The 13201-nt window shown below is 43.3% G+C and overlaps 1 protein-coding gene across 1 annotated transcript in view; it reads right to left on the bottom strand.

Moving 5' to 3' along the window:
• XPO4 (exportin 4) overlaps positions 1–13201 on the bottom strand; it is a 517538-nt gene that overhangs the window by 238263 nt on the left and 266074 nt on the right. The window contains exon 9 of the mRNA XM_069202267.1: positions 12952–13126. Coding sequence (XP_069058368.1) covers positions 12952–13126 — 175 coding nt within the window. The remainder of the gene's footprint in view (positions 1–12951; positions 13127–13201) is intronic.

Raw genomic sequence — 13201 nt, 5'->3', positions numbered from 1 at the left:
ATCAGAGGCTTTTAGACTCAAAAATCTGGCTAGTGTAAATGGAGAAATTATGACTGGCAGGTGCATGGATTGATCGTGAGAAAATGTAATGAAATAACTAAAATGACTTGCAAAAGCACTTGCTCTTCCTTAAATGCCCTCTCTCTACAGCCACATCTTGAAAAGCAAATTCAAAAAAATACCCAATTCGAAAAAAGATACAGATTATTCAGAAAATAGATGAAGCAACTATATAACTAAACTTAAGTCCAATAAAAACCTGATTTAGAGAACACATGGAGTTTATGCCAGGTTACCACCCTGCAAGACTGGTAACTTGCAACGATCTGAAGTGCCACCCAGGAACGCTATTATTCTCAGTTAATGTTAAAACAACAAATTGAGAATTTAATGGAGGACATGAGAGGCCACAGGCACAAAGAATGAACAGCCATAGAGTTAAGAAAGCAACAGACTTGGACATGCGTATTCTAATTATGCTTTATTCTAAAAAAAAAATATATATATATATATATATATATATATATATATATGCACTGGCAACCTGTTCATAGAGCCCTCTTTTCTGGGGGAAAGACTTCTGTCAATTCATAATACAACAGCGTTTTTATTTAAATCCCTTCTCACGTCGAGCTTATGAACTTGATTTTGAGCAACAATATCATCCAGTCTGGGAAAGAAAATGTGCCAAACGGTTTAGCTGTGTGAAGAAAGAACTTGACACCACCTTAAGCACAAAACAAGGATATGTGCAAGATATTAATCTGTGGTGAAATCTAGGAATTCCAGTACGCAGCTCTCTGACCGTGTTGCGAAGCTGATTTTCTGCCAAGAAGAAACAGTTTGTTACAGAAAACCCAGGGGTATTGGACCATTACATAAGAATTGCAGAAAGTCAGGAAATATTCCAATTCACTGTGCGGAAAGGCACAGTTGAAAACTTGATTACTGACTAGCGCCGTGGCTACATTCGGGCAGCAGGATTCTTACTGGGCTAGCTTCCACCAAATCCGCAAGTTTTAGCATCCTAAATGGTAATGTTAAAAATACAGAACTGGAGTTAGGAAAGGCTCACGAAGACCAGATGCTTTTAATTAACAAAGTACAACATTCTGCTTACAACCAACTGAATCGCAGCTCACAAGAAAGTGAAGGTGAGCAGGGGGGTGAGATGGGGTGATTTGTGGTATTTGAACACTGATTCACTGACACGTGTGCACTGCTATCTGCTCATTAAAATTCTTTCCACGTCTCTCACTTCAGTTTAAAAACCGCCATGCACAAAAAAACACACAGAAAAACAAATACATAACTATTTACCTTACGATTTGTCAGACTACGCAATTGCCGTGATGTCTTAAATTTGAGATGAATGTGTGTGCGGAGTTCAACCAAATCTTGAAACACATCGTGGGTCATCCACGACCTAAGAAATGGGGTCCCTTAATCCTGGCCCTTTTATGGAGCTTACCCAAAACTTGTAGGTCACTATCCAAGCAGCTCCTGTGTGGTTTGCCTATTCTCTGAACACTGCACACAAATTGATCTCCAACTGTGGGAATTACATAGTCTGACAAATAGCAAAAGTGATGGAGTGATTTACTTGATGATCAGCCCTTGCCTCAGCGACGATACATGGGGCAGGAAACTAGGACGGTCGGCACTAAAATCAACAAGCACAGAAGCAACATCGTGTGCAAACAAACAACAGCAAAACTGACTAATCGTTTCGTGCAAAGCCATAGAGAAGGCGAAATGAAGTGGACAGCAATTGATAAATCAGACGTCAAAGGCCACCCCAAAGATATAGCCTCCATGTTCATGTGACTCTTCCAGGGAAACCACCATGAGAGGTATGAGCGATACTCAAACACAGACTTAGGTGCCAGTTGCTTGGTGTCAAAAAGCTTTGAAATGGTAGGTTGGGAGAAAGGCTTTTTCCATGTCTTGAGCAACTATGGCGAGGGCTGGTTTTACTGGGAAGCGAAGGCCATTATTCTCTCGCGGCGACCTCTGAACAGGACGGCTTCCGTAGGGTATCCAGAGACCATAGCTCATCACTGGCTAGTGCCTCTCTGTGCTCATGATTTTCTTGTGCATTTCAGGGGGACGCGTGGAAATAGGTGCAAATAATAGATTATAGAAATAATTCAAACAAAACGTTTAATGAATAACTTATCTATGTCAAGCCAATTTAGCCATCTGTTATGCCAACTGTAATAATTATCTAAGTCAGCACCTCTGAGACACTGGTTCCTACTGATGCAGCAGACAATTTTTAGGTTGCCTCATCAATCCATAAAACACTACTGAGCAGCCACTATTTGTGATATAATCAATAAGTCAAACTTGAAACAAACATTCCCAGCAATTTGAAAGCTGAGACCGTTTTTGGAAGCCCTATATTATTTTAAAAAGAAAACCAATTCAAATAAATTTAGGGATTTTAGTGATGACATACATTCAAAGAAAAAGTAATGTTTACTCCCCATTCAATCTAGCTAGCAAGAGGTTATTTAAAAGATTAATATACTTATGAAGCCTATAATGTTAAGCAGAACTTAAACTATTAAAAAGGTGTGTCTAAAATGGCGACCGGGACAGTCACTTTTTGTTTTTTAAACTTTATTTATATTTTACCAAAAACATACAGCTGCGTCATACAGTGTCACACAGAGAAGGAGACAGGTAAACACTGGTGATTCCACTGTGCAACAGAAAACAACATTACAACAGTTTTGTATCCATTTCCACCCTCAATCAGTCCAGCCCACATCTTTAGGATGTGCAGCATAATTCCTCCCAACTCCCAACTTATTAGTAGTATGTCTCTGAACAGGAAAGTCACTTAAGCACGAGCCTCAGACAGCCACCTTCAATTATCCGGAGCCAACCCCCTAAGTGCTTTTCCTGCAGTGAAGCAGGGCTGTGCACTGGGCTCCCAGTGCCTGGTGTCCTGTTTCGCCCTACTTTGGGCACTCCGGTGTGCTACCAGATTCATTCATACCTATGATGCCGTGGGTACAGTTCGCATGTCTCCAAGAAACACAGTTGACAGCCGCTGAACTAGCCAAGCTGCGCAAAATGCTGGCAGGGTATTCTCTACAGCAACGCCTACTATGCTTATGCCAGGAGGGTTTTGGTAAGGGTGGCCCCCAGAATCCCATTTGCAGTAGAGTAATCCCTGATAGTCACTGAGTGTTGCTATATTATTCTGGAAGGTACCAAAGAAGGGGAGCCCCTCACACTGGCCAAATTGTATGCAACGTATGTGGGACAACCTCTATGCCTCCCTAACAGCCGCTCTCCTGTGCTCTCCGGTATTCTGGTGTGGGGATTTTAATTACGTTCCTGGTCTTGTGAGTGATAGATCGACTCCACCAATAGCAGGGGCCCAATCACACACTAACACCAGGCAACTGCAACAATGGGCATTTAACATACAGGCAGTGAATGTTTGGTGTGCCCTACATCCATGCTTGCAGGATTACTCGCACTATTCAGCTCTTCCTGCTCTACGTACACGGACAGACGATTTATGGCAGTAGGGACCTGGTGAGTAAGTGTACACGTTCTGAATACATGGGCAAGACACTTTTGGACGAATGCCCATTACTGGTGACCTTTCCTTGGGGGTGTGCACGTCCGGTGATTCGCATCTGGCGCTTACAGCCTCTGACATTGATGGATGAGCCATTCCTAGAAGTCTCATGACACATTTTACTGTGACTCGGTGATTAGGATGAAAATGACAGAGTTGCACCTGAAAACTTTGTATTCTTACTGCATTTGGGTAGGCTATTCCTAAGTGTGTGTTAAGAACGGCCCATGCATAGGGATGTATCTGAAGTGGATTTAGGTGTGACTTTTGGAAATTGATTGTGAATTTCCAATCAATGATGCAGCAAGTCTATTATGACTGGAGTGTGATGCAAACATTGATTGAGGGTACTGGCTTTGATGAGCCAGTCGTCTTGGTATGGGAAGACATACATTTTCTGACCATGCTAGTGAGCTGCGATATCTGCGAGGCAGTTTGTGAACACTTTTGGTGCTGTTGTAACCCTGAAGGGGGCACTCTTAATTAGTATTGTTTTCTTGCTATCACAAATCTGAGGTATTTGCGATGTGCTGGATGTACGGGAATATGAAAACAGACGTCCTTTAAATCTAGTGCAGATAAAAAACGAGAAGAAAAAACACCTTTTTTAAGCAGTGGGATTACATCTTGAACATGTGAAAATGCACTGATCTGATGTAATGATTTAAAGGCCTGAGATCTAGAATAGCTCTTAAGGAGCAGCCCTTGCTGGGTATGAAAAAGTATGGTGAATATACTCCTATTCCCTGATGTCACAGAGGGACTGGCTCTATGGCTTATTTGCCTAGTCAAGCCTGCACTTCCTGTTTGAGTTGAGTGACATGTTCCTGTGAAAGTCCTTGGGTGCGAGGGGGAATGTCTGGAGGTGTGGAATTGAACTTCGGACATTAACCATGTTGGATAATATCTAACACCCATTGGTCTGTTGTGATATTTTACCAGTGTTGCAGAAAGAACTGAAGGCATCCTCCTTCAAACAGCTGATAATCGGAGGGAAGGTCAAGTGAATCACTGCTTGGAGGCAGTGGAAGAGCTTTTAGGGGAGGCTGTTATTCCCCGTCCTCTATTGTTATTTCCTCTACAGGAACCCATATAAAATCCTCTGAGGGAGATGAATGGAGATGGCCTATGTGGTAGGATAATGAAGTCTCTGGTGTAGAGGTTTTGGAGGCTGTTTTATATTGTGGCTTATGAAAAGCACCACAACAGGCAGCGGTTTAGAGCGCTCCCATGGACTTGGCCACTTCACTATTCTTCATCTTTTCAAGCGCCTAATCAACTTGAGGGCCGAAAAGGAGCTCTTTGATGAATGGTACATTTACGATTGTTTGCCATACCTCCTGTTTAAAACCCAAAATGCGTAGCCTCGCATGTCTGCGTAAGAGGACATTAGTGTTTATACCTCTTGCTGCTGTGTCCGCTGAGTCCAACACAGCAAATAGAATTGTTAGAAATTAACTGACCTTCAATAATAATCTTTTGTCCCCTTTTTCTGTGCTCCTCTGGGAGATACTGGAGAAGCTGCTCTGTTTCGTCCCAGTGGGCACGATCGAATCTAGCAAGCAGCTCTTTTGCATTGGCGATACCCCAATGGTTAGCCATCTGAGCAGCAACTCGCTTGCCAGAAGCATCAATGAGGTTGCTCCACTTGTCTGGAGGCAAAGCATCATGGGCAGCTTGTGAGTTAGCTCTTTTCCTGGCGTTAAATACCACCAAAGAATCTGCAGGTGTCTGATCTTTAATAAAAACTGAATCAGATGGGAAAGCCTTGTATTTCTTTTCCACCCGCGGAGTGATTGTGGGTGCCCAAGCAGGACCCTGAAAGATATCTTCCGCATGCTTCATCATGCCTTTAAGCATGGGCAGGTACTGTGTGGTCCTGTGAGATAATGCGAGTGTCTCAAACAGAAAGTAATCTAATGGTGTGGGGGGGGGGGGGGGGGGGGGAGAGGTTGGCCTAGCTGGATAGACACCTGGGTCAGTGTCTACATCTGGGTTAATATCATACTGCAAACAAGGGTCTGTGTCTGTGTGAAAAGGCACATTATCATCCCCTGTGTCTTAAGTGTCAGATAATGAGTGAAGTGATCCCTGTGGGGTGATATCAAGAGGTTCCTCATGAGATGGAGAAGGAGAAGGAGAAGGTGGTGGTGGTGGAGTGACTGGTGGTGGGGATGTAGGCAGAGGTGGGCGAATATCATCTGAGTTTCTATCCATTCTTTTTTGCTTGGTTGGAGGCATAGATGTGTCAAGAGCCTCTTCAAAAGTTGTCATTTAGATGGTTTAGTGATGACAGCTTTGACCAAGATTCACCCCGTTTGGGGCTGAATATGAAGCTGGGAATGCCTGGCATGGGGCTGTTGCTTCATTTTCTGGAGGATAGACTCGAGGGAAGTTGTCGACTCCGATTCTGTATTTTCAGCCCTTCCGGCTCTGAGGCGCTCTAGACCTTCAGTGCTGAGGTAGTCAATTTTTTCGCTGCCAAAATAGCCGGTGCGGAGTGGGATGCACAAGTTGTCAGTGCCAAGGCTGATGGTGTTTGGCTCTGTATCGAAGTGGACGGCTTAGTTTTGCTTTTTGGAGACTAGTTCGATGGAGGGGAGTCTAAATGAGATTCAGTGCCTGCCATGGCCCGAAGGCAGTGGCGACTCGATAGCCTTCGCTTTTGTGCTGGAGGACTTTTTAGTCGGAGCAGGGGGTCTTTTACTCATGGCTGGTTGACCCGGAGGAACCTGCTGCATTTCGAGCACTGTGTCGACTTCTGAGTCTGAATCCTCAATTGATAAGGCTTTTTCCTCAGCAGCTCAGGCCTTGAAGTTCCTGCTCCTGTTCCGGGTTGGACATGGTATCCTGGAGTCCAAAAATATCTGGTGTGTCCTTTATTTTGTGCCTCTGCATTTCTCAATGGGCTTTCCGATTTTGGAGGGTCTTTTTCCAGCTGAAAGTCTGGCAGGCCTTGCAGTCCACCTCTCTATGTTCCGGCGACAGGCTGATGTTGCAGACCTGGTGCTGGTCGGTCCACAGGAACTTTGCGTGGCACTTCAGTCAGAGACGCGAAGGAATCTTTTCCATTAGTTTAATGCTTGCGAAGATGGAATCAAGGAAAATGGCAGCCTGAAGGGCCTCTATCAAAACAGGTCTCTCCAACAGAGCTTCTTCGGTTCCGGAACATAGACGGGAAATACACGCTTAATGAACAATACCGACGAACTAGGAAGGTTTCCTGAACAGAAGGGGCCTAAAAGATGGTCTTGAACTGGAGCTCGGTGAAAATATGACCAGGCAGCAGAAGAAAACAATCTAACAATGGATTTGATGCCCATGCGCATTACAAGCAAGAAGAGGAGGAGTCACTATACATCATGACTCCAAATAATTTTCGAAGAAAATCAGCTTGCATCCTCCTGGACCAAACACTAGCTGGTCAAGTTCGCAGGGCATGTGCATCTACAACCACACATGCCATCAAGCAAAATGGTTACTTACCAGTAGGAGTAGTTTTGCAGCCTGAAGAGTTTTCTGGATTCAAATGCTGTGCATTACTCCGCCATCTAGTGTTTGGGTCTGGAATTGTTGTCTGCTCCATCCCCTCTCCCCCTCTCCTTTTGGGCGTCGTCGACCGCCGTTTGGTGCTTGGTCCGTCCCGTGTCAGATGGCGCCTGGAAGTTCCTATGCGTGGAAGCCATCTTTAGATTCTTTTCCCGTTCTTGTTTTTCTCTTTTTTAAATTTTTTTTAGAATAGTTTATCTTTCTATATGACCTCTTCACCACCTGTTTGTCTTGTTCTCATTTCCCGGGAGGGGGGTGGGTTGCATGTGAATCCAGAAAACTCTTCAGGCTGCCAAACTACTATTACTGGTAAGTAACCATTTTATGTTGCAGCATAAAACGTTTTCTGGATTCACATGCTGTGCATTAGATTAGGTAGCAGTTTCCCCTTTCTTGGGTTGGCTGGGGTGAAATGGTGAGCTCGCAAACAGGTGCTGTAGTACCTTCTGTCCCACTTAAGCTTCCTCATGCATTTGTATGTCCACACAATAATGCATGGTGAATATGTATGGGGATGTCCATGTTGCTGCTGAGCAGATAGTGCCTATGGGCACATTTGTCATGAATGCTAGTGTTGCGCTCTTCTTTCTTGTTGAATGTGCTTTAGGGCAATGAGTTAGATATTTGGCAGCTGAGGTGCAGCATGTTTGTATTGTCTCCACAATCCATCGTGCAATAGTTCCCTTTGTGACGGGTAATCCTTTGCTGGATTTGGCATATGAAACTAACAGATGGTTCCCCTTTCGAAACTGCTTGGTTTCCTGTAGGTAGTATATCAGCGCTCTTCTTACATCAAGAGTATGTAATGTCTTTTCCAGTTTTTTCAGTGGATTCTTAAAGAATACTGGCAACTAGATGTTTTGGTTGATGTGAAATCTGCTCACCCCCCTAGGTAGGAATTGAGGATTTGTCCTGAGGTCTACCTTGTCCGTGTGAATTTGTATGCATGGTTCCAACTTGAAGTTCACTTACTCTTCGAAGCAATGTGAGTGCCATCAGAAAGGCAGCTCTGCTTTGTGCATAGGCTCAAAATGATTTTGTCGCCAACTGTGTTAATACTGTATTCAAGCTCCACATTGGGGCTGGTGCTTCCTGGAGAGAGGAGGGAAGTTGGGGCAATTCTGTTGGATCAATCAAGGAACCTTTAATCACAGGTGTTGTGAAAAAACGTTTACACCAAGCTCCTGTGGTGTAGACCACAATTGTTGCCAAGTGTACTTTGAGATATGAGTAGTTGATCCTGCTGTCCATCAGGTGTGTGAAATATGTTATTACTGGTTCCTATCTAGCTATTGTATCCAAGGTTTTGTTCTTTGCCCACCATAGATGGTACCTTTCCCATTTTGTTGCATGGCATTGTCCTGTTGTTGGCTTTCTAGCCTCCTTCAGTTTTTCCATAGTCCTAGGTGGTAGGTTTAGGTGTCTGAATTCTCTGTATTAAATCACCATGCTGTTAGATTGAGTGTTGCTGGTTCTGGGTGGATCTGCTTCGATGTCTGTGGTCATGGAATGCTTAGCTGGGATCCTGAGCAGTATCACTGCGAACTCCTTCTTGCGTTGAAAGAGCCCCTATTTCTGCATCTGGTCTTTCTCTTCTTCTCCACCTCTAAGACCTTTTCAACCATCTTCCATTGTCGATGGCCTCTTTTTCGGCATCAGCGGTTCTTTACTAGTGGAGGTTTTTGTCGTTTTGATTCTCTGCCTTCCTCTGTATCCCTGGTCTGGGATCTGTGACCATCCTTTGTTCGTGGCTGATCCTCGATCGTCATTTTCTTGGACATCAGGGCTGCCTTGTGCGACTTTTTCTTGGGAATCTTGTCCTCTGAGGGTTTTGGAGATCTATTTACCTTCTTGAGTCTCTTTTCGAGGTCCTTTGTTGCTTTCTTTGTCGCACGTTATTTCCTCGGCGTCCCCATCGAGAATTTCTATGCCCGACCCTCTGTGGTTCAATTCTGCTCCCTGACGTGCTCATCGGTGGAAAGGTCTAGGTCGTTCAGGGATGCCTGAGGTTTCTGGCTGTGCATTGATCTGTGATGTTCCTCTCTCTGCTTTCAGTGCACCCACTGTTTTCGGTACAAAAACAGTGCAGGCCTCCAGTCCTCGTCCCCGTCCCCGTGGTCTTTTGGTAGGCAGAGGTTGCAAACTTCGTGTGGGTCATGCTGGACGAATTTATGGTGGGAGTTTGGGCAGAATTTAAAGGGGGTGTTTTCAATGACCCGTACCTTGCTCTATTTTCCTGCCACTTGTGAATTCCAGCAAAGCCCCCTGCCATCTATCTGTTACCCGAACGTATGTTCTTATGCATATATACTTTCTTCATTGAAAACAAGTGTTTGTAGCTGGGATATATTGCTTTCTGCTGTGCCCGACACAACTGCATGTATTTCAAATAGGTTTAAGAAAAAAAAAAAATTGAAAAAGTTTCTGAACACTTTCTTGGCTCCATGCAAGGCCACTAATTAAGCCTCTACGCGAGCAGCCCTATAGGTAAAGACACGCCATGCAGTAGAAGGATTTGCCATCTACCCAAGGGGAACATGAGAAAAGATTTAACTGCCCAAAAGACTACATTTAAGTGTTTTATTTTCAAGCAGAGAATTGACGATGAGCTGGTTTAAATAAATTCCTATTAGAAATTGAGCCACTGGGGCTGCAGATTTGGATGGGTGCATTTATCAAACGGTTTTGTGCAGCGGGTTTCATACTGTTACTGTGGCACAAGGCCACGCATAACATGTATATTTTGGGATTTGTCTAAACCATCTGCTTTCAAGGCAAGTGTAATAAACATTTGTTGGTTTAAATATCATGTGTTTCGCATATCCATTAGTGCAATGTTGCTGTGCTCTTTCATTTAGTTTACTCCATGCTGGTATAGGTAGGAGGGTCAGCTGTTCCCTTACAGGTTACCCGTCTATATTTCTTGCATTTTGTCTGTCTACCCTCTTTCAAGAAAAGCAGTAACAACCAGGTGAGGTAAACTTGAACATCAGCTCAAATTCCAAACGCCCCTGGTGCTACATCTTATCCACTTAAATCCACTTACTTGTAGTCCAGAAAATCAAGCTTCTCGGCTACTGATGGGGGTTTGTTATGGTCAGGCCACTGAAGAAGGTGACCACCTAGTACAGAAAGCATGACTGATGGTTTCGCCCTCCCCCATTTGAATTGTGAACACATTAAAAGTACGTAAAACATTTGCTGTGATGCAATATCAACACCAACAAATACATATTACTGTGACATACTTAAATGAGTATGATGCAAACTGAAAAAGATTCGGTTTCACAAAATGGGCCATTAGACCAAACTTTAATATAAATACATGTTTTCTAAAATCATTAAAACTTTCCAATTATCGCACGTGTGAGTGGTCTTTCATGTTTATTGTGGCAAAATAATCACTTCAGAGAGAAAACCAGGCTTATATCTTTCACTTTTTACAAGGCTCCTCATTAATTTTTGGTGGCTTTTGGAGCCAGTAATCATGTAATGCCTCACACCTTAAGTCTATGAGAAAATGGTGTGTTCTCTCTGGCTCCATGGGAGATTCCATACATGAAAGTCCATTTTCGAAGCAAGTCTACATAATTAATGTATATGACATGCTGAAATCTGGAGGTAAGACTACATGGGCGCACTTGACTGCTGTATATATAATGCCACAGAGATGCACTGAGGAACCATCAGATCACTGACGGGCAAACTTACATATTACAACAAAAATGCACGTGCCACGGATGAAAACGGACAGTCTTCTGTGTGGCTTTCACCACAAGAAATGCCAAAGCCGCTTTAAAAACGTGCCTATTAAAGCTACAAACAAATTTGCAGCACAACTATTTACTTTTATTAAAGAAGGCAAAAGAGCACGTCAAATAACCGCATCGAAACCCTTGACTTCAGCAGCATCTTTCTCTGGAAAGTTCCGCTATAGAAGGAGGACACCAAGCTACACTCTGAAGGGACAACCTACACCGAAAATTAGCTGAAATTCAATTGTGGCCATTCAAAGATGAGATGGGCGCCCATCGCTCGGTGAAAATATAGGCAGCACTTACAATAAAGGAAACTGCTAGACCCACATTTCTGAAAAAGTGATTAGGCCCAAAGGGCAGCAAACTACGTCGTCACGATGTTTGCAAGAAGAACAACGTCCTAGCCTGGACGTAGCCGTTAGCAGAAAAAACTGGTGGCATCTGCCATACAGCAAAACTCCGGGAGCACAAAAAAGTTATGGTGGCTTAGAAGGAAAAAGTAACAGTGCCTCTAGAACCGGCCTTTGAAAACAGTAGCTGACATTAGAAGCAGCTACTGATCGGCTTCAATCGGAGATCAAGCATCCCAAATGAAACCAGTAGAGGAAACAAGTTAACATGTGATGATGGAGAGCGCCAACTACCCTTTTTGCCCGGCTTTAACACCTGGGAAACAAGCATGGGAGCAGAGGAAAACGGTGGCCTCCACGACCGCACAGTGGAGCAACTCGGGCATTCAAGCAAATAGTCCAGATCAACACAGAAGCAAGGTAAGAGGCGGTAGAGCTGAGAACTTGGGCGACTAAAGTCTGAACCACTAACACTTATTCTAGCTAGTGAGGCAACTCGATATCTGTGTTCCCTGGAAGATGCTTTCAATTTAAAAATAAGTAGAAATTATGAAGACAGAAAAGGATCTCATCCAGTAATGGTATTGTGCACAATCTACCTTTAAGTTCCACATGGCTGTCATCTTTAGAAGCAATAGGTCAGTCACAGTAGAACAGTACTGCAATGATAGACCATAGACAATACTATTCCAAGATGGCCGATCAGTAAAACAAAAAAACAAAAAACAAAAACAAAACACCACAAAATGTGTGTTCCATAGCGCATCAGGAAGAGCTCTGCATGTTTTGTTGGTAAAAAATCTGCAGCTAAGGCAGAGTCTAAAACACTGCAAGCAGCCACGAGAACAGAATCTGCACCACTGTGTAAAAATCACGCATCGATCCTGTAGCTTTTGTAAATGATGCTTCTTTGCATAAAAGCTGGCCGGGCGGAGGAGGGGGGTGCGGGAAGAGAACGGGCGGCAAAAATGATGCCCATGGAGAGACAGACAGGAAATCCAGAGTAAAAGGATTGTGCGGAAACAAATAACCCTAAGAGGGTAGCCTGGGTCAGATTGTACATTCCAATCATTTGCAGAAAAGCAAGTTATACTAAATGACAAAAACGGTATATTATTCTCTTTTGTCCTTTTTCTCACCTCGGCCCTTTAGCGTTAAATTTGACTACTACTCTATTTTCTTAAGAATTGTGAATCTTTAATTGTAATAACTGACTGTAAGGCATAATAAGTGCATGAACTTAAAACGGGTAATAAAAAAACAGAGGCACAGCTAAATTAGCCACTTTTTACTACGTGGAAGAATTATACACTCACTTAAATCAGATCGCACTACTGTCTGAACTTTGAAGAATATTTAAATAAATGTTATCCCGCAAAACTTACAACGAATTACGTACTGTAGTCTCTCCAAAGAGAAAGTGAAAATGCAAGATGATTATATATATATATATATATATATATATATATATATATATATATATATATATATATATATATATATATATATAAAGATTTGACACTTTCCAAAACCAAGCTACCAGGTAGAGGTCCCCACAAACCTTGGAGAATACGCCAAGCAGAGCATTTGACAGTAAGATGATTATGATTTTTCTTCCTATTTAGACGCCTCGTAAATAAACACAAACGTGCACTCCCAACAAGACAGCAAAGCCGTGTGAACGTCAACTCACCACTTCTTCTAAAGCAGCGCTTCTCCCAAACGAGCAGGTGAGGTGCGTGAGGCAGTTAACGAACGAAGAAAAGAGCTCACTGGGAATGGCAGTCAGAATATTGCGCGGGAACACAGTAATGAGGTTACTCATAATATTGGATATCCCCACAGCTTCAGAGTCCTCGATTTCTGTCCTGAATATGTAAAAACAGAGGAAGTTTGGGTTTGGGGCAAACAGAAATGGCTTCAAAGCGCATGCGTGCATGTTT

The sequence above is a fragment of the Pleurodeles waltl genome, chromosome 8 (assembly GCF_031143425.1).
Source record: "Pleurodeles waltl isolate 20211129_DDA chromosome 8, aPleWal1.hap1.20221129, whole genome shotgun sequence".
Taxonomy (NCBI): domain Eukaryota; kingdom Metazoa; phylum Chordata; class Amphibia; order Caudata; family Salamandridae; genus Pleurodeles; species Pleurodeles waltl.
This window is presented reverse-complemented; position numbering and strand designations above follow the sequence as displayed.